General features: G+C 48.4%; 1 protein-coding gene across 4 annotated transcripts in view; it reads right to left on the bottom strand.

Moving 5' to 3' along the window:
- Positions 1-27,963, bottom strand: part of LOC139234108 (myosin heavy chain, cardiac muscle isoform) — a 111,204-nt gene that overhangs the window by 14,746 nt on the left and 68,495 nt on the right. For all 4 annotated transcript variants that reach the window (XM_070865052.1, XM_070865054.1, XM_070865053.1 and 1 more), the window contains 5 exons: positions 22,846-22,919; positions 20,669-20,753; positions 19,239-19,309; positions 18,266-18,330; positions 15,288-15,370 (listed from right to left, as the gene is read on the bottom strand). In XM_070865052.1, the coding sequence (XP_070721153.1) occupies positions 15,288-15,370; positions 18,266-18,330; positions 19,239-19,309; positions 20,669-20,753; positions 22,846-22,919 (378 nt within the window). The remainder of the gene's footprint in view (positions 1-15,287; positions 15,371-18,265; positions 18,331-19,238; positions 19,310-20,668; positions 20,754-22,845; positions 22,920-27,963) is intronic.

The raw sequence follows: 27,963 nt of genomic DNA, 5'->3' as shown, positions 1-27,963 counted from the left end.
TCCTCATCTCAGTCCTAAATGGCTTACCCCTTATCCTTAGACTGTGACCCCTGGTTCTGGACTTCCCCAACATCTTCCTGCATCTACCCTGTCCAATCCCGTCATAATTGTATATGTTTCTATTAGATCCCCTCTCATTCTTCTAAATTGCAGTGAATATAAGTCCAGTCGATCCAGTCTTTTTTCATATGTCAGTCCTGCCATCCTGGGAATCAATCTGGTGAACCTTCACTGCACTCCCTCAATAGCAAGAATGTCCTTCCTCAGATTTTACATACCTGACATGCAACGGTCTGTAAGTGTTGCAATTTACATAGTGGGCAGAGATTTAAGGTGATCGTCAAAAGAACCAGAGGCGACATGAGGAAAAACGTTTTTACGCAACGAGTGGTTAGGATTTGGCATGCCTGATAGGGTGATGGAGACAGATTCAATAGTGGCCTTCAAAAGGAGACTCGATAAATACTTGATAAAGGAGAAAAAATTGAAGGGATACGGGGAAAGAGCGGGACGTCTGGGTTGCACAGACTCAATGGGCCGAATGGCCTCCTTCTATGCTGTACTAGTCTATGATTCCAGAGTGCATCATCATCATAGGCACAGTCCCTCGTATCGAGGATGACTTGCTTCCACACCAAAAAGGGATGAGTTTACAGATGGTTTCAATGAAGGACCTAATATTCCAGGTCGCGAACTACATCCTGAAGGGTGGAAGATGCCTGTGGGTGGATTTTTTTTAACGTGTGGTGGCCGTTGCACACCAGCCACCACACGGGCTTGACAGAGCCAGGTCTTGGTCCAGTGGCAAGGGTTAACCAGGACGACTGGAGACCAGCTCTGCTGCACGGACCTAATGCGCACAAATATCGCAGTGTGGGCTGGGCCCGTGCTGCCCCTGGGCCCTCGCCTCTTCTGGGCCCCGATCACGTTGCTCCATGATCGCTTGCCGCTCCTTCGCCCCGACCTCGCCGCTCCTGCTGCACCTGCCCACGCTCCAATCAGCAACCTGGACTGTGGTGACGTCCAATCCAGTCACCCTCTTCACTGCCGTCACCCTCCTGCACCAGCTCGCGCTGTACCTTGCCGTGGTGTGTTGCCGCACTGCTCCGGGGGCAAGGTAATAGTGGCTGTAGGTTTTGCAGGGGGGGCAGGGAGCAGGGAGGAAGAGGAAAGGTTCTAGTTCAGCTCACCACAGTCAAATAGCTTGTGGACGATCACCGTCTAGGTGCACACATGTCTGGCCAGGCCACATTGTCCGCATGCCAGACACGAGGCTCCCAAAGCAAGCGCTCTACTCGGAACTCCTTCACGGCAAACGAGCCAAAGGTGGGCAGAGGAAACGTTACAGGGACACCCTCAAAGCCTCCCTGATAAAGTGCAACATCCCCACTGACACCTGGGAGTCCCTGGCCAAAGGCCGCCCTAAGTGGAGGAAGTGCATCCGGGAGGGCGCTGAGCACCTTGAGTCTCATCGACGAGAGCATTCAGAAATCCAAGTGCAGGCAGCGGAAGGAGCGTGCGGCAAACCTGTCCCACCCACCCTTACCCTCAACGACTATCTGTTCCACCTGTGACAGGGACAGTGCTTCTCGTATTGGACTGTTCAGCCACCTAAGGACTCATTTTTAGAGTGGAAGCAAGTCTTCCTCGATTCCGAGGGACTGCCTATGATGATGATGATGATGCAGATATGGACTGTCGCTTGGGGGAATAGTAGTGGAGGAGCTTTCAATGCCTGTGGAACCACAAGGCAGCAAGTCAGTGCCTTCAGGAGAGAGGGAGAGGAACTGAGGAGGGGTGTGGATGTGGAACATCTGCAACAAAGGCCTCCACCAGTATGTAGCTCCTCCACACAAAGTTTGAGTTCCGTTGCTGCTCACAGTATAACAATACAAAGTGTCAGAGGGTTAATCTTTCTCCGTCCTACAGTGCTGTCGTTGCACAGTAATGCGGCCAAATAACTGATGCTAACGTATGTCATACTATTTCCAGTTAGATTAGTTAATCACTCGGGTAAGAGGAGGTTTGAAATGTCAATGTACTCATTTGATTTAATGAGGCTTGGCTACATGGTTTTAGCTGTCAGAGCAAATCCATTATCAAACCGCCCCCATGAAAGCAAAAGTTAAGTTAATGTATAAAGCATCGCTCACTGATGGGGCGATGCCAGAGCCCATAACACAAGAGCGCACCCTCTAAATCACCAATATAGTGCTGTTGCTACCCAAGCAATCTAAAATGACTATGATTGCTTTGAAAGGCATTTTACTGCAGCACAGATAACCTACTAACAGCTAACCCTTTCGTTGGCACAAAGCTCGATATTATACGCATATAACACTGAACGTATACCCACATATAGCTTGTGCAGATAACGTTGGAAATAAGAACATAAGAAATAGGTGCAGGAGTAGGCCATAAGGCCCCTCGAGCCTGCTCCGCCATTCAATAAGATCATGGCTGATCATTGACCTCAGCTCCACTTCCCCGCCCGATCTCCATAATCGTTTACTCCCTTATTGCCCAAAAATCTGTCTATCCCCGCCTTAAACATATTCAATGACCCAGCTCTCTGGGGCAGAGAATTCCACAGCTTTACAACCCTCAAAGAGAAGAAATTTCTCCTCATCTCAGTTTGAAATGGGCAGCCCCTTATTCTAAGACTACGTCCCCTAGTTTTAGTTTCCCCTATGAGTGGAAATATCCTCTCTGCATCCATCTTGTCGAGCCCCCTCATTATCTTATAAGTTTCGATAAGATCACCTCTCATTCTTCTGAATTCTAATGAGTGAGTAGAGGCCCAACCTACTCAACCTACATTCATAAGTCAACCCCCTCATCTCCGAAATCAACCTCGTGAACCTTCTCTGAACAGCCTCTAATACAAGTATATCCTTCCGTAAATATATTCAACGACACAGCTCTCTGGGGGAGAGAATTCCAAGTATTCACAATGCTCAGGTTGAAAAAATTCCTCCTCATCTCAGTCTTAAATAGCCAACCCCTTAAATCCACACCAGGTGCTCGAGGAGTTGAAAAAGCGAGAACCTTTCCCATTCGTTTGCAGGGTGTAACCAACGCTGACAGGGTAACGTTTATTGCCAGTCCTGAGTTACATGGAGATGTTGGTGGCTATTGTTAACAGATGGCTTTCAGAGTTACCTGTAGCATGGGACTGGAGTCAATACGTAGGCCCGACTAGGTGAGGGGAGCAGGTTCCATTTCCTGTAGAACATTAATGAACAGTTGGGTTTTTAAGCCAATGGTCACAACACCTTTCCCTCTCAGGTTTTCTTGGTGCCAACCCATAAACGATCAGATTTATTAAATTCGCAATATGCCACAGGGGAGCAGTAGCATTGTGGCTATGTTAGTGGATTAGTTATCCAGAGGCCTGGCCTAATGACAGCAGTTTACATTCCACTAGGGAATTTAAATTCCAAAGTAATTAAATAAATCTGGAATTTAATAAAAAGCTAGTGTCAGTAATGGAGACCATGAAACTACCGGATCGTCGTAAAATTTGGTTCCCTAATATTCTTCAGGGAAGGAAATCTGACGACCTTACCCAGTCTGGCCTATATGTGACTCCAGACCGACAGAAGTGTGGTTTGACTCTTAACTGCCCTCTGAAACGGCCTAGCAAGACACTCGGTTACATTCAAGATGGCGGCTCACCACCACCTTCTCGAGGGCAATTAGGGATGGGCAATAAATGCCGGCCTTGCCAGCGATGCCCACATTCCGGTGAATGAATTTAAAACCACTACACTACTGGACACAACCTCTGATAGAGAACATAAGAAATAGGAGCAGGAGCAGGCCCTATGGCCCTTCGAGCCTGCTCCGCCATTCAATGAGAGAAGTTCCAGCCAAGGGTCGACACCTGAAACAGTAACCCATCTCTTCTCTATCCCTCTGTTGACAGACCTGCTGTGCATTTCCTGTATTCACTGCTTTTATTTCATATTCTCAGCATGTATTTTCCATTCCTCCGATGTATTTTGTACACTAATAGATGAATGATGGCGCATTTAACTGCAGTCATTTAATCAGTTAGTTCTCATAATGTATAATGAAAGAACATTGGAACCTCATTACTGAATTGATGTCTAAAAATTCACAAAAAACTAATTGCCTCTCGCTTCGCTGCAGAATTTGCTTTTGGCTGTTCCATTGCTGTGCAGTAGACGTGTGGAGTGTAGTCGTGATGGCAGTACCTGTGTGATGGGGCAATAATGAAGGTTCGCTAGACTGATTCCTGGGATGGGGGAATTGTCTTATGAGGCGAGATTGAGTAGATTTGGCCTATATTCTCTAGAGTTTAGTAAAATGAGAGGTGATCTCATTGAAACATACAAAATTCTTACAGGGCTTGACAGGGTAGATGTTTCCCCCCGGGCTGGGGAGTCTAGAACCAGGGGTCACACAGTCTCAGAATAAGGGTCGGCCATTTAGGACTGAGATGAGGAGAAACTTCTTCACTCAGAGGGTGGTGAATCTCTGGAATTCTCTACCCCAGAGGGCTGTGGAGGCTCAGTGAGTATATTCAAGACTGAGATAGATAGATTTTTGGATATTAAGGGAATCAAGGGATATGGGGATAGTGCAGAGAGGTGTAGTTGAGGTAGAAGATCAGCCATGATCTCATTGAATGGCGGAGCAGGCTCGAGGGGCCGAATGGTCTACTCCTGCTACTAATTCTTATATGTTCTTAGGATGGATTTGGACCCAATGGAGCGTGGCATTAAATAGTGTCATTACAAGGTATTCTTTTTCCCCAGAGTGACTCCTGCCAAGAAACCGGAAGATCCGGTATTTAAAAAATAACGTTCAGGACAGAGGTTTGCCTAAGTGCCAACTCTTATTTGCTTTTAACATAAGAACATAAGAAATAGGAGCAAGAGTCGGCCATTCGGCCCCTTGAGCCTGCTCCGCAATTCAATAAGATCATGGCTGATCTGATCATGGACTCAGCTCCACTTCCCTGTCCGCTCCCCATAACCTTTTATCGTTTAAGAAACTGTCTATTTCTGTCTTAAATTTATTCAATATCCCAGCTTTCACAGCTCTCTGAGGCAGCAAATTCCACAGATTTACAACCCTCAGAGAAGAAATTTTTCCTCATCTCTGTTTTAAATGGGCGGTCCCTTATTCTAAGATCATGCCCTCTAGTTCTAGTCTCCCCCATCAGCGGAAACATCCTCTCTGCATCCACCTTGTCAAACCCCCTCATAATCTTATACGTTTTGATAAGATTACCTCTCATTCTTCTGAATTCCAATGAGTGGAGGCCCAACCTACTCAACCTTTCCTCATAAATCAACCCCCTCATCTCCAGAATCAACCTAGTGAACCTTCTCTGAACTGCCTCCAAATCCTTTCATAAATATGGAAACCAAAACTGCACGCAGTATTCCAGGTGTGGCCTCACCAATATCCTGTATAACTGTAGCAAGACATCCCTGCTTTTATATTCCATCCCCTTTGCAATAAAGACCAAGATTCCATTGGCCTTCCTGATCACTTGCTGTACCTACATACTATCGTTTTGTGTTTTGTGCACAAGTACCCCCAGGTCCCGCTGTACTGCAGCACTTTGCAACCTTTCTCCATTTAAATAATAACTTGCTCTTTGATTTTTTTTCTGCCAAAGTGCATGACCTCACACTTTCCAACATTATATTCCATCTGCCAAATTTTTTCCCACTCACCTAGCCTGTCTATGTCCTTTTGCAGATTTTGTGTGTCCTCCACACACATTGCTTTTCCTCCCATCTTTGTATCGTCAGCAAACTTGGCTACGTTACACTCGGTCCCTTCTTCCAAGTCGTTAATATAGATTGTAAATAGTTGGGGTCCCAGCACTGATCCCTGCGGCACCCCACTAGTTACTGATTGCCACCCCGAGAATAAACTATTTATCCTGACTCTCTGTTTTCTGTTAGTTAGCCTGATAATTAAAATCCATTTATTATTTGTGATATATTCCACCTTTACAGTAAAGTTCTGTAGTTCAGTGGAGAGTTCGATTGGAGAATAAACACAGGCCAGAAATACAGATAAACAAATATTAACACATTCCCGTGAGATTGGCTCGATAAACATCCTCGTTGTTGAAAGGTGTCTTATAGCGGTATTTTCCCTTGTTGGAAATAAATTTTATTATAAAGAAATGCAAATATAATTTAAAACATGCATCATTTTTTCATTAATAGTCCAGGCTCAACTTTATCTCAAACTAGACTTGGATTTATATAGCGCCTTTCACGATCACCGGACATCTCAAAGTGCTTTACAGCCAATGAAGTACTTTTGGAGTGTAGTCACTGTTGTAATGTGGGAAATGCGGCAGTCAATTTGCACACAGCAAGCTCCAACAAACAGCAATGTGATAATGACCAGATAACCTGTTTTTTTGTTATGTTGATTGAGGGATAAATATTGGCACCCGGGACACCGGGAATAACTCCCTCGCTCTCCTTCAAAATAGTGGCCGCGGGATCTTTTACGTCCACCTGAGAGGAGCAGACGGGGCCTCGGTTTAACGTCTCATCCGAAAGACGGCACCTCCGACAGAGCGGCACTCCCTCGGCACTGCACTGGGAGTGTCCACCTAGATTTTTGTGCTCAAGTCACTGGAGTGGGACTTGAACCCACAACCTTCTGACCCAGAGGCAAGTGTGCTGCCCACTGAGCCACAGCTGGCACAGATCGAGTTGAATATGTTTCTCTGTTTTTAAAAAGATCTTTGCTATCATTCAAGCAGGGTGCATGTTCGGAACTTCACCGTCTTTTTAAAAAAAACGCGAAGTGCGCGTGCGCAAATGCTTCCGGGTCGTTGGCAGCAGTCCCGTCCTTATTCCCCTCCACCCCCCGGCAGCCGGTTACAGTGTGGAGGCGGCACACATCAGATTAAAATATGGGACTCCTAGGAGCAATGGCAAGGCACTAATCTCACTGCAGGCTGCAAGGGAAGTCATAAAGCATGAGCGAGACAGTGAAGTCGCTGCTAATGGCACGCAGGCAGTCTGGAAGCAGACACGCGTCACTGGATGAGCTGCACTTGGGACTCCCTTGCCTGACAACACTGCGACACATCCTTGATTTACTGCAGCTAACGGCAGCTATGGGGCTGTAAAAATGAATGGTTCCCTGCTACTTAAAATGCAAGAGTGTCGTTACTTTTTCACATCGAGACATAGCAACAGGAGGAGGCAATTCAGCCCCTTGAGCCTGTTCAGCCATTCAGTTAGATCATGGCTGATCCGCACCATAACTCCATCAGCGCATCATGGTTCCGTGACCATCAATACCCTTAACCCCACAAAAATCTGACACTCCCCGCTGACTCGGAAGTGTGCACCAACCTCGTTTACGCCCGCGCTCGAAAGGTTTGTTTTTCTCTCGAAGATGCTGAAGCTGTTTCAGATCCTGCGGGTCCAGAGCATGTGACATCACCAAGCGACGCCGTCAGCAAATCCCCCCCCCCCCGAAAACCAGAGTTACAACAACAATTGCAGCTTGCATTTATATAGCGCCTTTAACGCAGTAAAATGTCCCAAGGCGCTTCACAGGCGCATCATCAGACAGGACTTGGCAGCCAACTTGTACACAGCAAGCTCCCACAAACAGGATAGCGTCTGGTTGAGGGATAAATATTGGCAAGGCCACCCCTGCTCTTCTTCGAAATAGTGCCGCGGGATCTTTTACGTCCACCTGAGAGGAGCAGACGGGGCCTCGGGTTTAACGTCTCATCCGAAAGACACATGACTCAGCGTCTGCTCTAAATGCATCTGCAAAAATACTGTGCAAGGAAATAAGTAGAAGTATAAATATAAGAACATAAGAACTAGGAGCAGGAGTAGGCCATACGGCCCCTTGAGCCTGCTCCGCCATTTAATACGATCATGGCTGATCCGATCATGGACTCAGGTCCACTTCCCTACCCACTCCCCATAACCCCTTATTCCCTTATTGGTTAAGAAACTGTCTATCTCTGTCTTAACTTTATTCAATGTCCCAGCTTCCACAGCTCTCTGAGGCAGCGAATTCCACAGATTTACAACCCTCCGAGGGAAGAAATTCCTCCTCATCTCAGTTTTAAATGGGCGGCCCCTTATTCTAAGACTATGCCCTCTAGTTCTAGTCTCCCCCATCAGTGGAAACATCCTCTCTGCATCCACCTTGTCAAGCCCCCTCATAATCTGATACGTTTCGATAAGATCACCTCTCATTCTTCTGTATAAAACACTGGTTCGGCCTCAACTGGAGAATTGTGTCCAATTCTGGGCACTGTACTTTAAGAATGATGTGAAGGCCTGAGGGTGCAGAGAAGATTTACGAGAATGCCGGCTTTGCCAGCGACACCCACGTCTCAGGAATGAATTAAAAAAATATATATGGCGAGTCGGCAGGTAGATTCCTTTTAACGGCGCTAAAATTGCCCACCGCTGCAAATGGGGCGCAGCTACCCCGTTTCAGCTGCTTTTACCGGCGTGGTGGATGCGGTGGCCTCGTGAGCAAAATTCCGCTCTTTGGCTTTTGTTTCCCAGCGTCCCGGGAGTCGGTCATAACGGGGAGCGGACGTTTGCAGTCTGGGGGGGGGGGGGGGGGCGGGTGGTGTGACCGCCGCTGTCAGTCAGGGAGCGTAGCGCTGATGATGTCATCACGGCGCTCCCCTTGACTTAAAGAGGAGAGCCTGCGCGATTGTTTCAGTTCGGTCCATTGGGCCACCAGGGAGGGTTTCGGCCGGGCCCAGTGGTCTGACACCCGAGAGGGGGGGGGAGGTGCAGGGAGTGGGGTGGGCCCAGCTGAACCCGGGATCGTAATAGTCGACCTGAATGGCAATCATCCGACAAGAAAAAAAACATGGCGGCAACGGCAGAGCGTCCTCCCCTTTAACGGGCGCTGCACCACCATTTTAGAAGGACTGCAAAGACAGTGTACCGGATGAAAAAGCTGCCAGTGGTATCGAGAGGCGGGAGGAAGATTTTCTTGGCGGAATTTCGCCATCGGGGTGGTTGGTGGGAAACATCGGCAGTGCGCGCTCTAATGACGCACTTAGCACAGATCGCCAGCAGCGGAACAGTAATGGGGGTCACGGGTCACCTCCGGGATACCGCAGGAGCGGTCTTTTCAAAATGGCGGCCATTCCACGAAAAATTGGCAGCCATTGCACTTGGCAGTGTGGCCGCCGGTAACAGGCCTTAAGGGAAGGGGCAATTTGGGCCCCAATATGTTTACAGGACGAAAGTTTCTCAGTAATCGGAGGATCAAGCTAATGGAATGATTTACCGACACATCAGACCTCTAGGTTTATTTTGACACATGAATGTGAGAATGGAACTGCTTGTACTTGAGAAAATAAACCTGAACAAAACCAGAGCTGAAGGTGGGAGTCGAGGAACAAAGATCGGCTCGCTCGCGTAGCTTTTTCATTCAGCTGCAAATGTCACCGCACTACAGACAGACAATATGCACCAGCTTCCCCTTAGCAGCAGTGTGTGGGTGGAACATCACCAAGGCTGCCTCCTCTCCGGCAGCAAGCCAGAGGTGGGAGCGAGGTGTTGATCCATGATTAGACTAGTGATCCCTACCCCCACCCCCACCCCAACCCACCCACCCATGCCCCCCAACCTTCCCCCCTCCCCATACCCCCCCAAAGCCTGAAATCCTTCATTGGTCTTCTGCTCACTGAACATCTACATGCACGAGCCAAGCAGTTCACGGTTTGCTTTCTTGCTGGAGGTGGCAGCCTTAACCCTACTATTAAAAAAAAACTTCTCCAATCTCAAAACCTCTGCAGAAGAGCTCCTGTCATTGGTTTGGCCACTGTTGTAGGATGGAGGGAAAATAGTTCAACAACAACTTGCATTTAAATAGCACCATGTACTGAAAAACACCTGTGTTGTGCCATGTATAATGAAAGTCTCTGCACTGTTTAGTAACTTGTAAGCAAATGTAAATGTATTCTCATCCGTTCCGTGTACTGCTTTCATCTGCATAGTGCTACATGTAACGTGATTCGTGATCGGTATTGAAATGTATCCTGGAATGTAATGTAAATCTGTTCTTACCTGCTCCATGTAATACCCTTATTTTCATAGTACTACATGTAATGTGATTTACGGATTGTACTAAACTGTACCTTGAAATGAAATGCACGCTAGTACATTGTATGGAACTGCTGTCTGCATCCAAACCAATTGTATGGAATTGCTGACCGCAAGGTACTGTATTGTATTGTGAAAATTTTATCTGAATAAAGTATATTTTTGGAAAAAAAAAACCTTTAATGTAGTAATGAAGTCAACCCTTTCATCCTGAGATGAAGGGATTGACTTCTGAAGAAAGGTTGAGCAGGTTGGGCCTATACTCATTGGAGTTTAGAAGAATGAAATGTGATCTTATTGAAACATATAAGATACTGAGGGGGCTCGACAGGGTAGATGCAGAGAGGATGTTTCCCCTCGTGGGGGAATCTAGAACTAGGGGATATAGTCTCAGAATAAGGAGTCGCCCATTTAGAACTGAGATGAGGAGGAATTTCTTCTCTCAGCGGGTCATAAATCTGTGGAATTTTCTGTCCCAGAGAGCTGTGGAGGCTGGGTCATTGAATATATTTAAGGTGGATATGGACAGATTTTTGAGTGATAAGGGAGTAAAAGGTTATGGGGAGCGGGTGGGGAAGTGGAGCCGATTCCAAGATCAGATCAGCCATGATCTTATTAAATGGCGGAGCAGGCTCAAAGGGCCAGATAGCCGACTCTTGCTCCTATTTCTTAAATTCAAAGAGAATACGCAGCAGTGGGAAGGATAGAGGCTGTGTGGGAGCTATAGAAATGCCTGATCAGCATGGAAGCCACAGGAAAGGTCTGATCTGATTCATCAGGTTTAAGCATCAGACAGACTGGATCTTCTTTAGGGGATTATTAAAGTTTATAAAAGTATTGAACTTGCTTGTAAAGTTTGAAGGACAGCAGGTGGATTAATGGGGAAGTTAAATCATCTGACACGTCGGGAGTGATGGATCCGGATCACCACTGGGTTTAAGTGTATTATTTGTTGAGTATTTTACATAGTGGAATCAGCAGGTACCCCACTAAGTTACGCACCATCGTTGCTGTGTCCAATTCCTGGAGCTCCCTCCCTAACAGCACTGTGCGAGTCCCTTCACCACAAGGACTTCGGTGATTCAAGACGGTTCAAGCCCTGGTTCCCTAATGTCCCTTTAGGGAAGGAAATCTGCCGCCCTTACCCGGTCTGGCCTCCAGATCCACAGCAATGTGATTGACTCTTAACTGCCCCTCTGAAATGGCCCAGCGAGACACTTAGTTGTACCAAACCACCTACAAAGCAGTATCACGGACTGCAGCGGTTCAAGGCGGCGGCTGGTCACCATCTTCTCGAGGGCAATTAGGGATGGGCAATAAATGCCGGCCTTGCCAGCGACGCCCACATCCCGTGAACGAATATTTTAAAAAATACACATCTAGGGTACTTGAATTGCGAGGATGTTGGGTATAGTCTTTGGGATATTCAAACTGAATGAGCAGACTTTTGATTGTTTGCATGAATTCACTCGGACTCGAGGGCAACTCGTCAACAACGCAATGTTGAGCCAAAGGCAGTTCATTCCAACAATTACTCATTGCAAGTAACAACGTCAGAGTGCTGATGCGATCAAAGGCACTGGATTTGCTTTGCTGACGGCCTCAAACCTTTGCATTCCTTTCATCTCCCCCTCTTATGACAAGTGGGCAGATATAATGAGATGCATTTTTAAGCGACTTCTACCCTGTTGAAGAGAACTTTCATTGCCAAATGGTGAAGGGACACAAAACCAGTTTCTTTCATTGCTACCGGTCACATGACGACCTTGACCCTTGACCCGAGCTCAGAAGGTGAGAATGAACCAAACCACTTATTCAGATCTTAACAACAGCAACAACAACTTCAACAACATAGTGCCTTTAATATGGTAAAACTCCCCAAGGCAATTCAGAGGAACGGAAATCAGATTAAAAAATTGACACTGAACCAAAGGAGAAGTTAGGACAGGTGACCAAAAGCTTGGTCAAAGAGGTGTGTTTTATAGAGAGTCTAAAAGGAGGAGAGAGGCGGAGAGGTTTACACCAGCAACTTGTATTTATATAGCGCCTTTAACATAGTGAAACGTCCCAAGGTGCTTCATAGGAGTATTATGAGATAAGTAGAAATTAGCGCAGGTGACCAAAAGCTTGGTCAAAGAGATAGGTTTTAAGGAGCGTCTTGAAGGAGGAAAGAGAGGCGGAGAGGTTTAGGGAGGGAGTTCCAGAGCTTGGGGCCCAGGCAACAGAAGGCACGGCCACCGATGGTGGAGCGATTATAATCAGGGATGCTCAAGAGGGCAGAATTAGAGGAGCGCAGACATCTCGGAGGGGGTTGTGGGACTGGAGGATATTACAGAGATAGGGAGGGGCGAGGCCATGGAGGGATCTGAAAAGGAGGATGGGAATTTTGAAATCGAGGTGTTTCGAGAGGGAGATCCAGAACTTAGGGCCTCGGCAGCTGAAGGCACGGCCGCCAATGACAGGGGCGAAGGAAATTGGTGATGCACAAGAGACGAGAAATAAGTCTTTTTGGTGCAAAAACGCCATCATCTGCTGTATATAGTATTTCATAGTATTTACAGCACAGACACAGGCCATTCGGCCCAACAGATCCATGCTGGTGTTTATGCTCCACACAAACCCCCCTCCACTCGCTTCGCCCGGGTCGACCAAATTCCATAGTCGCAAAAACATTCCGTAGAGCTATGGTTTACATGGATCTGAAAGAACTTGAAATTCAAACCAACACTCCTGGCACATGGGTCATCCTCGGAGGATTCGTTCTGTTACTTTTACTGTTTGGAAGATGGTTTCTGGAGAGAAGTGACATGTCAAGTGGAAGGAACAAGAATCAGACACCTTGGGTCCAAAACACAGCCACAGGGGCACGTGTTCCAGTCCCTCATTCTGATATATTTGCTGCTCCCCCAGCGGAAGCTGGTCCACAGCAGCCAGTTTTCTTTTATAGTTTGTTCCTGGGATGTGGGCGTCGCTGGCAAGGCCCGGCATTTATTGCCCGTCCCTAATTGCCCCTTGAGAAGGTGGTGGTGAGCCGTCTTCTTGAACCGCTGCAGTCCGTGTGGTGAAGGTGCTCCCACAGTGCTGGTAGAGAGGGAGTTCTAGGATTCTGACCCAGCGACGATGAAGGAACGGCCGATATATTTCCAAGTCGGGATGGTGTGTGACTTGGAGGGGAACGTGGAGGTGGTGGTGTTCCCATGCGACTGCTGCCCTTGTCCTTCTAGGTGGTAGAGGTCGTGGGTTTGGGAGATATATTAGTATTGGTACAAATGTCATGAGTGCAACAGTGGGTAGTTGTGGAATATACCCTGGAGTAGTTAATGGAATAAACCGGTCTGAGCTTTCCAGGCAGGACATTACGTGCCAGAAGCCTGTTCCCGGGGCTGGATTTACCGGTCCTCTGCACTCCGTTTTTCCGCCCGGAGCCGCGGCAATGGCGGGGGTGAGGTGTTCCGGGCAGGCGGTCAGCCTCCAGCGCCCCGCGGCGATCCTCGGATCCGGTTTAGCGGCGGCGTGGAGCAGCACCGCGTGGAACAGCTGCTCCCAGCGTGCAACGACCCTGGTGCTGACACCGGCGCGAGTTTGAGCTCCTGCCCGACCCGTTCTCCCCAAAACGCACCCCGCAGTGACCGCCGGGGAAATCAGGACGGTCCCACCATCCTGTTGACGAAGAGGTGAGTAATGGACTCCTACGGTAAGTGGGATTGCTTTTCTTTTAATTTTTTAGCGATTTGTGTTGTGGTGGCGTGGGTAATGGTTTGGGAATGTTTTTGTGGGGGGCTTTTTTTAGGTTTTCACCCCTCCGACCCCCACTTCCCCACCGTCTCTCGGAGCGCTCCCGGTCCGGCTCTTTAGCTCAGGATTTTCCCATCCTATCGCCCAAGAGAGGTGTGTACAACACCTCCCTCAGCACTGCGCCCCCTGACGCAGGGCCCAGCTACCCAATGTTACTGACTGAGGCGCAAACTATTCCCGGCCGCTAACTTTACTGCCCCGCCGCCATTACGTCCCCAAATACATCAAAGCCAAAAATCCAGCTCTACATCTCAGGAGCCAGGCCAGGTGTCACTGCCCAGTCTCACTGCTGTATCTCTGGGTTGGACCTCTTGACTCCTCCTTGTAGATGCACAAACACCAGGGCCATCTCAAGCCGTGTGAGGTTACGTAAGAACATAAGAAATAGGAGCTGGCCCTATGGCCCCTCGAGCCTGCTCCACCATTTAATACGATCATGGCTGATCCGATCATGGACTCAGCTCCACTTCCCTGCCTGCTCCCCATAACCCCTTATTCCCTTATCGGTTAAGAAACTGTCTATCTCTGTCTTAAATCCATTCAATGTCCCAGCTTCCACAGCTCTCTGAGGCAGCGAATTCCACAGATTTACAACCCTCTGAGAGAAGAAATTTCTCCTCATCTCTGTTTTAAATGGGTGGCCCCTTATTCTAAGATCATTCCCTCTAGTTCTAGTCTCCCCCATCAGTGGAAACATCCTCTCTGCATCCACCTTGTTAAGCCCCCTCATAATCTTATAAGTTTCAATAAGATCACCTCTCATTCTTCTGAATTCCAATGAGGTCCAACCTACTCAACCTTTCCTCATAAGTCAACCCCCTCATCTCCGGAATCAACCTAGTGAACCTTCTCTGAACTGCCTCCAAAGCAAGTATATCCTTTCTTAAATATGGAAAGCAAAATTGCATGCAGTATTCCAAGTGTGGCCTCACCAATACCCTGTATAACTGTAGCAAGACTTCCCTGCTTTTATACTCCATCCCCTTTGCAATAAAGGCCAAGATATCATTGGCCTTCCTGATCACTTGCTGTACCTGCATACTAAACTTTTGTGTTTCATACACAAGTACCCCCAGATCCCGCTGTACTGCAGCATTTTGCAATCTTTCTCCGTTTAAATAATAACTTGCTCTTTGATTTTTTTCTGCCAAAGTGCACTTTCCAACATTATACTCCATCTGCCAAATTTTTGCCCACTCACTTAGCCATCTATGTCCTTTGCAGATTTTGTGTGTCCTCCTCACACATGGCTTTTCCTCCCATCTTTGTATCGTCAGCAAACTTGGCTACGTTACACTCAGTCCCTTCTTCCAAGTCATTAATATAGATTGTAAATAGTTGGTTCCTAGTGAAGAGCTGCAATGGAGTTCCACCTACCTGTGCGAGAACTTGCGCCTCATTCAATGATTTCAGAGCCGTGTCCCTCTCTTCCTGGAGCTGGGTGTTTCTGGCACTGTACACTGAAAAAAAACACAAGAATTTCTGGGGTTTTTGCAGGATGATAGAAAAAAGGATGTCACCTGAAGACAGCTCTGTAGCAAATCAGAGGCCTTTGGTGTGTCACATTAGCGACCGGTCCCAGGCAACAGGTAGGGCAAGCCGAAATAAAAACAGAAAATGCTGGAAATACTCAGTGGATTAGGCAGCATCTATGGAGAGAGAAACAGAGTTAACATTTTGGGTCAATGACCCTTCGTCAGAACTGGAAATAGTTAGAGATTATTATGTATGTAGGCACCTTGGTAATGACTGCACGAGGCAGGTATGGTACGCAAACTGTGTAGACTGTAGTCCTTTATTTGCAGCTCTTCGAGTCAGGATACCTAGAGGTGAGCTCCCTTTTATACTGGGTTACCCGCAGTGTGCAGGTAACCCTTGGGTCTCCAGCAGCAGCACCCTCTGGTGCACAGGTAAGGTGTGTGCAGTGTAAAGGTACATTCAACGTTACAGACATCATATAACAATACAAGATGGAATAGGTTTTTAAGCAAGTGCAGAGGCAGGGACAGGGGGGATGGGTTGAAAGGGAAGGTCTTTGGTAGGGTGGAAGGCTGGAGAGATTAAGAGACAAGTAAAGAAACAAAAGATGGGTCTAGAGGAGATGTAAATGGGAATGGTAGAATCATCAACAGCAGCCATGTGAAAAAATAGGGGCAGAGATTCAGGTCTGAAATTGTTGAACTCAATTCGAGTCCATAGAAACATAGACTAATAGAAAATAGGTGCAGGAGTAGGCCATTCGGCCCTTCGAGCCTGCACCACCATTCAATAAGATCATGGCTGATCATGCAACTTCAGTACCCCATTCCTGCTTTCTCTCCTTACCCCCCTTGATCCCTTTAGCCGTAAGGGCCACATCTAACTCCCTTTTGAATATATCTAACGAACTGGCCTCAACAACTTTCTGTGGTAGAGAATTCCACAGGTTCACAATTCTCTGAATGAAGAAGTTTCTCCTCATCTCGGTCCGAAATGGCTTACCCCTTATCCTTAGACTGTGACCCCTGGTTCTGGACTTTCCCCCAACATCGGGAACATTCTTCCTGCATCCAACCTGTCCAATCCCGTCAGAATTTTATATGCTTCTAAATTCCAGTGAATATAAGCCTGGTCGATCCAGTCTTTCTTCATATGTCAGTCCTGCCATATGAAGAAGGCTGTAAAGTGCCTCATTGAAAGAGGAAGTGCTGTTTCTTAAGATTGAGTTGAGCTTCATTTGAACAGTGCAAGAGGCTGAGGACGGAGAGGTCAGAGTACGAATGAGGTGGAGAACTTTTGTGGAAGTGGGGCAAGCCATTTGGTACATTTGGGATTTTTTAAGTCCACCTGAGAGAGCAGACGGGGCCTCGGTTTAACGTCTCATCCAAAAGATGTGACCTCCGACAGTGCAGCACTCCCTCAGCACCGCACTGGGAGTGCCAACCTAGATTTTTGTGCTCCAGTCCCAGGTGTGGGACTTGAATCCACAACCTTCTGACTCAGAGGCGAGAGTGCTGCCCACTGAGCCACGGCAATGGGAGAGAGAGAGTGAGAAAACAAAAGTGGAAAACCAGCAAAGAAAGAAAGGAGAAGCAATGGGACAGAGAAAAGCATTGAGAGCACAAAGAACAGAAAGGAGGGAGGGATAGAGAAACAAGAGACAAAAGCAGTGACTGGAAGGGAAAAATAAAAAAATAAAAGCAAATTAGAACAAGGGAGTCTAGAACCAGGAGTCACAGTCTCAGGATAAGGGGTCGGCCACTTAGGACTGAGATGAGAAATATCTTCACTCAGTGGGTGGTGAATCTTTGGAACTCTCTACCCCAGAGGGTTGTGGAGGCTCAGTCCTTGAGTATATTCAAGGCTGAGATCAATAGATTTTTGGATACTAAGGGAACTAAGGGATATGGGGATAGTGAGGGAAGGTGGAGTTGAGGTAGAAGATCAGCCATGATCTCAGTGAATGGCGGAGCAGGCTCGAGGGGCCGAATGGCCTCCTCTTGCTCTTAATTGTTATGATTTTATTATGAACCTCTGTATCAGGGAAACAACAACAACAGCTTTTATTTATATAGTGCCTTTAATGAAGTAAAACATCCCAAGACGCTTCACAACAGGTAAATTTGACACAGAGCCACACAAGAAGTTACAGCAGGTGACCAAAAGCTTGCTCAAAGAGGTAGGTTTTAAGGAGCATCTTAAAGGAGGAAAGTGAGGTAGAGAGGCGGAGAGGTTTAGGGAGGGAGGTTCAGAGCTTGGGGCCCAGGCAACTGAAGGCACGGCCACCAATGGTTGAGTTATGGTTATAATCAGGGATGCTCAAGAGGGCAGAATTAGAGGAGCGCAGACATCTCGGGGGGGGGGGGGGAGTTGTGGGGCTGGAACAGATTACAGAGATAGGGAGGGGGCGAGGGCCATGGAGGGATTTGTAAACCAGGATGAGAATTTTGAAATCGAGGTGTTGCTTAACTGGGAGCCAATGTAGGTCAGCGAGTGATGGGTAAGCGGGACTTGGTGCGAGTTAGGACATGGGCCAGCCGAGTTTTGGATCACCTCTGTTTTACGTAGGGTAGAAAGTGGGAGGTCGGCCAGGAGTGTGTTGGAATAGTCGAGTCTGGAGGTAACAAAAGCCACGGATGAGGGTCACAGCAGTGGGTAAGGGAGGTTGAAAAAGAACACAATGGTGGTGACCAAGGAAGTGCCGAGTGCCTCAACCAGTCTCTCAATGGTGTGCCATCTCATTACCTGTAAATGGCAAATTTAGCCAGTCCTGTGCTCGTAATTTTGGGGGGCAAGGGAGGAATTGAAGAGGTTAGAGAGTTCTCACCCAGGATATAAATCACACAAAGAGAATCACAGCAAAAGGTGGCCGTTACCTTGCACTTTGCTGCTCATTTCTTCCAGAAAGGCATCACAGCGATCGCAGTTCTGAAGGGGATAACTGCAAGAAAGGGAAGCAAGTAGTTAACAACCTCGGAGCGAGTGCGGGAAGGGAATTACTGCCAGTGATGTTGTCATGCAAAGGTTCAATCTGCTCGTATCAGATTCCTCTCCCCATTTATTTAATTGAAACTTGAATCTTTTGTTTCAAGAGTCATTGAGTGTGCGTATTTCACATCCCACTCCAGGGACTTAAGCACATAAATCCAGGCTGACACTCCCAGTGCAGTGCTGAGGGAGTGCTGCACTGTCAGAGGTGCCGTTTTTCAGATGAGACGTTAAACCGAGGCCCCGTCTGCTCTCTCAGGTGGATGTAAAAGATCCCACGGCACTATATCAACGAATAGGAGGGCAGGGGAGTTATCCCCGGAGTTTTGGGACCAATATTTATCCCTCAATCAACATCACTAGAAAGAGATTATCTGGTCATTATATCATTGCTGTTTGTGGGAGCTTGCTGTGCGCAAACAGGCTGCCGCGTTTCCCATATACAAGTCCGTCTTTCCCTAATTAACCCGATTGTGTGAAGTAGAGTTGTACGTAGGCTGGACTGACCAGTTCCCTTTCCTGTAAGTTGGGTTTTTATCCCAACATATCATGGTTATTCTTTGCTATGGTGAGATTTGAACACACAAACTCAGGATTGCTAACCCAGTACCAGAACTAGTCAACCAGTGTGCCCTTCCTGATGTACATGCAAGAGTAGAAATTATTGTTGTTGATGCTACAGTATAAAAAGAAAGAGAGAAAGACTTGCATTTATATAGCGCCTTTCACGGCTACCGAACGTCTCAAAGTGCTTTACAGCCAATGCAGTACTTTTGGAGTGTAGTCACTGTGGGCATGGGATAATGTGGGAAACGCGGCAGCCAATTTGCGCACACAATCAGCAACGTAATAATGTCCTACCTCTGCTTCTCAGGATCTTCACTCGGACTCTTCTGTTGGTGAATTCCTCCCAAAACTTCCACTTCTGCCAACTGCAACAGATCAACAAGGACAGATGAAACACATTGAAGTTCAAGTACCATAATCATCAACAACCGCTTACATTTGTATGGCGCCTTTACGCCTTTAACCTCCCAAGGCGCTTCACAGGAGTCAAAACATTTGACACCGAGCCACGGAAGGAGATATTAGCGCAGGTGACCAAAAGCTTGGTCAATGAGGTAGGTTTTCAGGAGCCTCTTAAATCAGGGGAGAGAAGCGGAGAGGATTAGGAAGGGAATTCCAGAGCTTAGTCTGGGCAGCTGAAGGCACGGCCGCCAATGGTGGGTCGAAGGAGATGAGAGATGCGCACAAAGCCAGAAGTGCAGGAGCGCAGAGATTTCGGAGGGTGGTAGGGACACAAAAGAGGCATCAAAAATCTTCCAACTGACCCGCTTTCAATGACGTCGCTGCCCTGATAGGCCATGTCTAACATCAAGTTGACACTCCAAGCTGGAAGCTGACAGAAACCACCATCAATGTGACTCTTTGTAATGTTTCATGCTTTTATAAGGAAATGCAAAATCTATTCATAATTCTGGACGGTGAGCGTGTGTGGGCATGGGGAGGGGGGGGGGGGAAAACCAGGGATCGGACTCGCTTACAATACTCCCCATGGCCAAATAGCCTGCTGTGCCACAATGCCTACGCTTGTGCATGAAAGATGCGCGGTGAGGTCAGGTTCTAGAGAGCTGTGGGGACCCATGGTCCTAAACCCCAGCATGAGTAGGCACCATCAGAGATGGAATGGGACAACAACAACAACTTGCATTTATATAGCGCCTTTAACGTAGTTAAAAAGTCCCAAGGTGCTTCACAGGAGACAAAACCTTTAACACCGAGTCACATAAGGAGAGATTAGGTCAGGTGACCAAAAGCTTGGTCAAAGAGGTAGGTTTTAAGGAGCGTTTGGAAGGAGGAAAGAGAGGTAGAGAGGCGGAGAGGTTTAGGGAGGGAGTTCTAGAGCTTGGGGCCTAGGCACAGAAGGCACGGCCACCGTTGGTGGAGCGATTATAATCAGGGATGCTCAAGAGGGCAGAATTAGAGGAGTGCAGACATCTCGGGGGGGTTGTGGGGCTGGAGGGGATTACAGAGATAGGGAGGGCCATGGAGGGATTTGAAAACAATGATGAGAATTTTGAAATCGAGGCGTTGCTTAACCGGGAGCTAATGTAGGTCAGCGAGCACAGGTGAGCGGGACTTGGTGCAAGTTAGGACACGGGGCAGCTGCGTTTTGGATCACCTCTAGTTTACGTAGGGTAGAATGTGGGAGGCCAGCCAGGAGTGCGTTGCAATAAATCACAGCACGTAGCAAACATTAGGAGAAAGTCAGTCAGTTTTAAGTAACAAACCTTTAATTCCAATGACGAAATCTTAATTTCGAGTTCAGTCTTTTCAGTTTTCCTGAGCCTTTCAAGTTGTCTCAATGCCTGCTCCCTGTGGCCACAGAAAACACATGGTAAGATATTTTCAGGCGATATTCCACCTCGTTAGATCTGCATATGCCACTTGGTATTCATCAGCCAAGCTGACAGGCAGACCACTGCCAAGACTTTAAAAAAATAAACCATTCTGGGGATGTGGGCGTTGCTGGCAAGGCCGGCATTTTATTGCCCGTCCCTAATAAACAACAGCTTGTATTTATATCGCGCCTTTAATGTAGTAAAATGTCCCAAGGCACTGCACAGCAGTGTTATAAGACAAAACAAATGATTTTGACACCAAGTTACTCAATTACGGCAGGTGCTTGGTCAGAGAGGTAGGTTTTAAGGAGCGTCTTGAAGGAGGAAAGAGAGGTAGAGAGGCGGAGAGGTTTCGAGAAGGTGAGCATCCTTCTTGAACCGCTGCAGTCCGTGTGGTGAAGATACTCTCACAGTGCTGTTCGGGAAGGAGTTGCAGGATTTTGACCCAGCCACCATGAAAGAACGGGCTGGAAAGGGGCTTTCAGAGGTGCCCGAAAGCAGTCACTCCATCACTCACATCTGGCAAGAAGCACATCACCCTTGTTGACTCATCCGCCAACATAGCCTACAGACAAGTTATTGTGTATGTAGGCACTCTGTTAATAACTCCACGAGGCAGGGGTATGGCACTTGAACTGTACAGAGTGTAGTACTTTATTGCAGCTCCTAGAGCGAGGACACCAAAAGATGAGCCCCCTTTTATACTGGGTTACCTGCAGTGTGCCGGTGACCCTTAGGTCTCCAGCAGCAGCACCCTCTGGTGTACAGGTAAGGTGTGTACAGGGTGAAGGTACATTCAGTGTGACAGTACATCATAGCATTGTTGGCATGCATACATAACACAAGTGGTCTACCATTCACTGACATCGCACCTTGATACCCCAATGCCCTGCACTCCCAACACAGCTCACACCAAGCGATCTGAATGTTACCAGATAGCGTATGCTCCCCTAGCTCCTCCCAAGCGGCAAGTGTCTTGCACTATTCCCCTTCCATGGATCCTCACCGTTTTGAGAGCAAGCCCCATCAACCACTTGAACTCGTTGTTTCCCAGACCCTCCAAACTGTGGTACCCCTCGGCATCTCCATCTATCCCTTCCTGCTACAGTCAGTCAGGCTTTCAATACCCAAGCTCGATATTACCGAATCCCTGCTTCTTGATTTACCTAATTTTCCGTCCTACTCTTTTCAATCTCGAGGCACTATGGGTCTTTGCCCGTCACCTAGGATTAATAAAATCATTGTTTGGCAGCATTCAGAACATTTAGGTCCACATAGGTTGCTCTTGTAAAAAAAAGACTTGCATTTATATAGCGCCTTTCACGACCACCGGACATCCCAAAGCACTTTACAGCCAATAAAGTACTTTTGGAGTGCAGTTACTGTTGTAATGTGGGAAGCGTGCCAGCCACTTCATGCACAGCAAGCTCCCACAAACAGCGATGTGATAATGACCAGATAATCTGTTTTTTTTTGCTATGTTGATTGAGGGATAAATATTGGCCCAGCACACCGGGGAGAACTCCCCTGTTCTTCTTCGAAATGGGGCCTGCGGGATATTTTACATCCACCTGAGAGAGCGGATGGGGCATCAGTTTAACATCAGCCGAGATTTTTGTGCTCAAGTCTCTGGAGTGGGACTTGAACCCACAATCTTCTGACTCAGGAGGTGAGTGAGCTATCACTGATGCTCGATTTAATTTTACCCATGTCAATACCAACCTCCATTACCCCGTCGAACTAACGGCGGGACTCATTGCATAGGCTCCTTCCAGTAAGAACAAGCCAGTCAGCTAATACTAATCTTACAGCATCGATTCCTCTGATTGAACTTTAGTGATTCACTCGGTGACATTACCAGAGACATCTCCTAAAGTAGGCTATTAGCAAAAAAAATGTTACTTCCCCCTGACCTGTGACAATCTCGGTTCAGATCGGCCTTTTGCAATCCGACAGCACTCAGAGAACAGTCACAGGGCCACAGGGCAGTCATGGAGCATGGCCTTTGCATGAAAACCCCAGCACGCTCCCCATTAGACGACAGCAATATGATTCACTCAACTTACTTTCCTGCAATTTCTTGCTTCAGTGAGGTGACCAGGTGCCCCAGCTTCTGATTCTCTGAGCTGCATTCAGTGTACTGTGGAAAAGATGCATGCACGGTTAGTTTGTGCGAGACTGAACATCATAGAGCCAACGGCAGCATCTAGTTTACAGCTTTCGTCTTGCGGTGCGCATATATAGAAACAATGAAGAAAAGGTTTACATTTATAGAGCGCCTTTCACGACCACCGGACGTCTCAAAGCGCTTTACAGCCAATGAAGTACTTTTGGAGTGTAATCACTGTTGTAATGTGGGAAACGCGGCAGGTAAATTGTTCACAGTAAGCTCCCACAAACAGCAATGTGATGATGACCGGATCATCCTTTTTTTGTTATGTTGAGGGATAGATATTGGCCAGGAAACCGGGGATAATTCCCCATCTCTTCCAAATAATGCCTTGGGATCTTTTACATCCACCCGAGAGGGCAGACGGGGCCTCGGTTTAACGTCTCATCTGAAAGACAGCACCTCCGACAGTGCAGCGCTCCCTCAGCACTGCACTGGGAGTGTCAGCCTGGATTTTTGTGCTCAAGTCCCTGGAGTGGGGCTTGAACCCACAACCTTCTGACTCAGAGGCGAGTGGGCTTCCCACTGAGCCACGGCTGACACTATGTGTGTATAATTTTGGCAAAATAAAAGAGAAGTTGGCTTTCCCCCGATGGTTGAATAGGTAAATACTGAGCGGAGAGGTTCTGGACCGCAGTTCAATCACCAGTAATTATGTTGTGAACTCACTGGTGTGCCAGCAGGTTGGATGAGGTAGTGAGTCCCTTCCCACACTCAAAGCAGGTGAACGGTCTCTCCCCAGTGTGAACTCGTTGGTGTATCAGCAGGCTGGATGACTGAGTGAATCCCTTCCCACGCACGCAGCAGGTGAACGATCTCTCCCCAGTGTGACTGCGCCGATGAACTTCCAGATCAGACGGGTAATTGAATCTCTTCCCACAAGGGAACTCATCCCTTTTTGGTGTGGAAGCAAGTCATCCTCGATACGAGGGACTGCCTAATACTAATTATGTTGGGTTAGTGGAGCTCACTCGAAGCAATGGTGGTGGGGCTCAACATTTTGTTGGCTTGGGAACATGATCAAGCCAGTCCTGATTGATCTGGACAAACCCTGCCGCAAAGTGCAAGGGTGCCAGATGAGAACAGAGCCAAGCTTGGCTGTGAAGCTCTCCGCGGTTGATTGGCCTGCCAGTACTGGCCGTCTCAAGTTCAGGAGACCCCCGTGATAATCGTGGGTTTCTTCAGTCCTTTGGCCTTGGTCTCCCAGCTTACCGTGATTTTCACATCAACCTCGTTAAACTGCATCTACCTCTAGTAATAGAGGAATGGGAGGAGGCCATTCAGCCCCTCGAGCCTGTTCCGCCATTCAATTGGCTGTTCAGACTATTTCAGCCCATATTTTTCTTCTCTTTTTTTTTAATCTCTCTTTTTCTCTCTTTCCCACAGCAGTTGTTGCTGACTCTGCCACTTCCATTTTCACCCTATCTAGACTCATCTTTTGTTACTTAACTTGTCCCATTCCCATCTCCTTTTGCCTTGCACCATCATCCCTTTAGGTCTCTTTAAAGGCTAGATTTTCGCCTTCATTTTTGGCGTTATCTCGGCGGCACAGCTGTTTTTTGATGAAAAGCCACTGGGCGAAAGGATCCCTTAGTTTTTTTTTTATATAAAGAGTTCCGCCCACATTTCGAAACGCCCGCCGGGAGCAAACCGCCCACGTGTCCCGCCGAGAAAACCGCCAGGATCGAAGTTTGGCCTCAACGGGGACCCGTAGGCACCGCCGAGGAAACCGCCCAGCAAACGCTGCCTGAAACAGAGCAGTGGATGAGTACCCTGCAAAGAAAGATAACTTATCGATTTTTTATTATTATTTTTTAAATTCTAAAACGGCGATTACCTTAAAAAACTGTCTTGAGAATGTTTTATAACTTTTTCTTTTAAAAAAAAGTGAAAAAATATTTTTTAAGTTTCCCCCCACCCTCCCTAGGCCCAATCGCAGCCTCGGACTAAATTTTAAATACTTACCGTCCATTCCAGTAAGAACCGCCCGTTTTCCTTAGTTTCGCCTTTAACCGCCGAGAATCCTGGTGCAAGATCCATTTTCTCGCCGGGCGATATGTCTTACCTTTATTGTGGGCGTTTTCGCCGGCGTTAGTTGCAGAACCTTTGCGGTGTTTCTGGACGGCAATCGGGCAGTGAGGGGCTTTGGGGAAAGTCTAGCCCTTTGATTAATCTCTCCTGCCTTCCACCCGATCACAGGCTTTCACTTTTGTTCCCCCTCCCCCTCCCCCCTTTTCCTGCCCTGGTTGCTTCCATTACAACAGTGACTACACTCCAAAAAAAAAAAGGACTTCATTGGCTGTAAAGCACTTTGAGACGTCCGGTGGTCGTGAAAGGCGCTATAATAAATGCAAGTCTTTCTTTCTTTTTAAAAACCTGTTGTTGCATCTCTAACTTTTTCCAGTTCTGACGAAGGGTCATCGACCTGAAACGTTAACTCTGTTTCTCTCTCCACAGATGCTGCCTGACAGATTTTTGGGGGGAGGGAGTTTCAGATTCCCGCCACCCTTTGTGTGAGGAAATGCTTCCTAACATCATCCCTGAACGGCCTGGCTCTAATTTTAAGATTACACCCCCTTGTTCTGGCCTCTCCCGCCAGGGGAACTAGTTTCTCTCTGTCTACCCTAAACGATTCTTGAGCCAACTTCAACACCTCAATTAGATCACTCCTTTATACTCGAGGGAGTGACGCTATTACTTTACAACAGATTAATTCTACACGAGGAACGCTGCTGTATCTAAATTAGTTTGAGTCAACTTAGGCCACAAACTAGAAGCTTCGGAAAACCACAATTGGAGCCCTCCATCTTTAATGAAAGGGTTAAATGCCACTGGCTGGCAGTCAAGACCTTAACATCATCACTTGAAAGGAGAGATGGGATACTTCATGGATGGGTTCCTTAGAGCTTCCTAAAACCATATTTTTTTTATTCATTCCGGATGTGTGCGTCGCTGGCAAGGCCGGCATTTATTGCCCATCCCTAATTGCCCTCGAGAAGGTGGTGGTGAGCCGCCTTCTTGAACCCCTGCAGTCCGTGTGGTGAAGGTGCTCCCACAGTGCTGTTGGGGAGGGAGTTCCTGGATTTTGAGCCAGCAACGATGAAGGAACGGCCGATATACTTCCAAGTCGGGATGGTGTATTCCCATGCGCCTGCTGCCCTTGTCCTTCTAAGTGATAGAGGTCGTAGGTTTGGGAGTTGCTGCAGTGCATCTTGTAGATGGTGCACACTGCAGCCAGGGGGCGCCGGTGGTGGAGGGAGTGAATGTTGAAGGTGGTGGATGGGGTGCCAATCAAGCGGCCTGCTTTGTCCTGGATGGTGTCGAGCTTCTGAGTGTTGTTGAAGCTGCACTCATCCAGGCAAGTGGAGAGTGTTCCATCACACTCCTGACTTGTGCCCTGTAGACGGTGGAAAGGTTTTGGGGAGTCAGGATACCCAGCCTCTGACCTGCTCTTGTTGCCACAGTATTTATGTGGCTGGTCCAGTTAAGTTTCTGGTCAATGGTGACCCCCAGGATGTTGATGGTGGGGGATTCGGCAATGGTAATGCCGCTGAATATCAAGAGGATGGTGGTTAAACTCTCGCTTGTTGGAGATGGTCATTGCCTGGTCATTGTGTGGCGCGAATGTTACTTGCCACTTATCAATCCAAGCCTCATCATCGTGATTTTACATCCTCCAGTGCCCAAACTAGCACAGACTGCCCATTTTCAAACTGCTGGGGCAGAATCATCAATTATTGTGACTTTCAATCTACCAGTCATTGAAATGATTCATTGAATAATCTTCTGTAGTCATCACACTTCAGTCGATTGAGATCTGAATCCACTTCTACACACAAAGGGTGGTAGGGAGAGAGAGAGTGGGGGAGAGAGAGAGAGAGTGGGAGAGAGAGAGAGAGAGAGTGGGGGGAGAGAGAGAGAGAGAGTGGGGGAGAGAGAGAGAGAGAGAGTGGGGGAGAGAGAGAGAGAGAGAGAGTGGGGGAGAGAGAGAGAGAGAGAGAGTGGGGGAGAGAGAGAGAGAGAGAGAGTGGGGGAGAGAGAGAGAGAGTGGGGGAGAGAGAGAGAGAGTGGGGGAGAGAGAGAGAGAGAGTGGGGAGAGAGAGAGAGAGAGTGGGGGAGAGAGAGAGAGAGTGGGGAGAGAGAGAGAGAGTGGGGGAGAGAGAGAGAGAGTGGGGGAGAGAGAGAGAGTGGGGGGAGAGAGAGAGAGTGGGGGGGAGAGAGAGAGAGTGGGGGGAGAGAGAGAGAGAGTGGGAGAGAGAGAGAGAGTGGGGGAGAAGAGAGTGGGGGAGAAGAGAGTGGGGGAGAAGAGAGTGGGGGAGGAGAGAGACAGGGGGGAGGAGAGAGACAGGGGGGGAGAGACAGGGGGGGGAGAGACAGGGGGGGAGAGACAGGGGGGGGAGAGACAGGGGGGGAGAGACAGGGGGGGGAGAGACAGGGGGGGGAGAGACAGGGGGGGGAGAGACAGGGGGGGGAGAGACAGGGGGGGAGAGACAGGGGGGGGAGAGACAGGGGGGGGAGAGACAGGGGGGGGAGAGACAGGGGGGGAGAGACAGGGGGGGAGAGACAGGGGGGGGAGAGACAGGGGGGGGAGAGACAGGGGGGGAGAGACAGGGGGGGGAGAGACAGGGGGGAGAGACAGGGGGGGAGAGACAGGGGGGGGAGAGACAGGGGGGGGAGAGACAGGGGGGGAGAGACAGGGGGGGGAGAGACAGGGGGGGGAGAGACAGGGGGGGAGAGACAGGGGGGGGAGAGACAGGGGGGGAGAGACAGGGGGGGGAGAGACAGGGGGGGAGAGACAGGGGGGGAGAGACAGGGGGGGGAGAGACAGGGGGGGAGAGACAGGGGGGGGAGAGACAGGGGGGGGAGAGACAGGGGGGGGAGAGACAGGGGGGGGAGAGACAGGGGGGGGAGAGACAGGGGGGGAGAGACAGGGGGGGAGAGACAGGGGGGGGAGAGACAGGGGGGGGAGAGACAGGGGGGGAGAGACAGGGGGGGATAGACAGGGGGGAGAGAC

This window comes from Pristiophorus japonicus, chromosome 21 (genome assembly GCF_044704955.1).
Source record: "Pristiophorus japonicus isolate sPriJap1 chromosome 21, sPriJap1.hap1, whole genome shotgun sequence".
NCBI lineage: Eukaryota > Metazoa > Chordata > Chondrichthyes > Pristiophoridae > Pristiophorus > Pristiophorus japonicus.
Note: the sequence above shows the minus strand (reverse complement) of the source record. Positions and strands in the feature narration are given on the sequence as shown.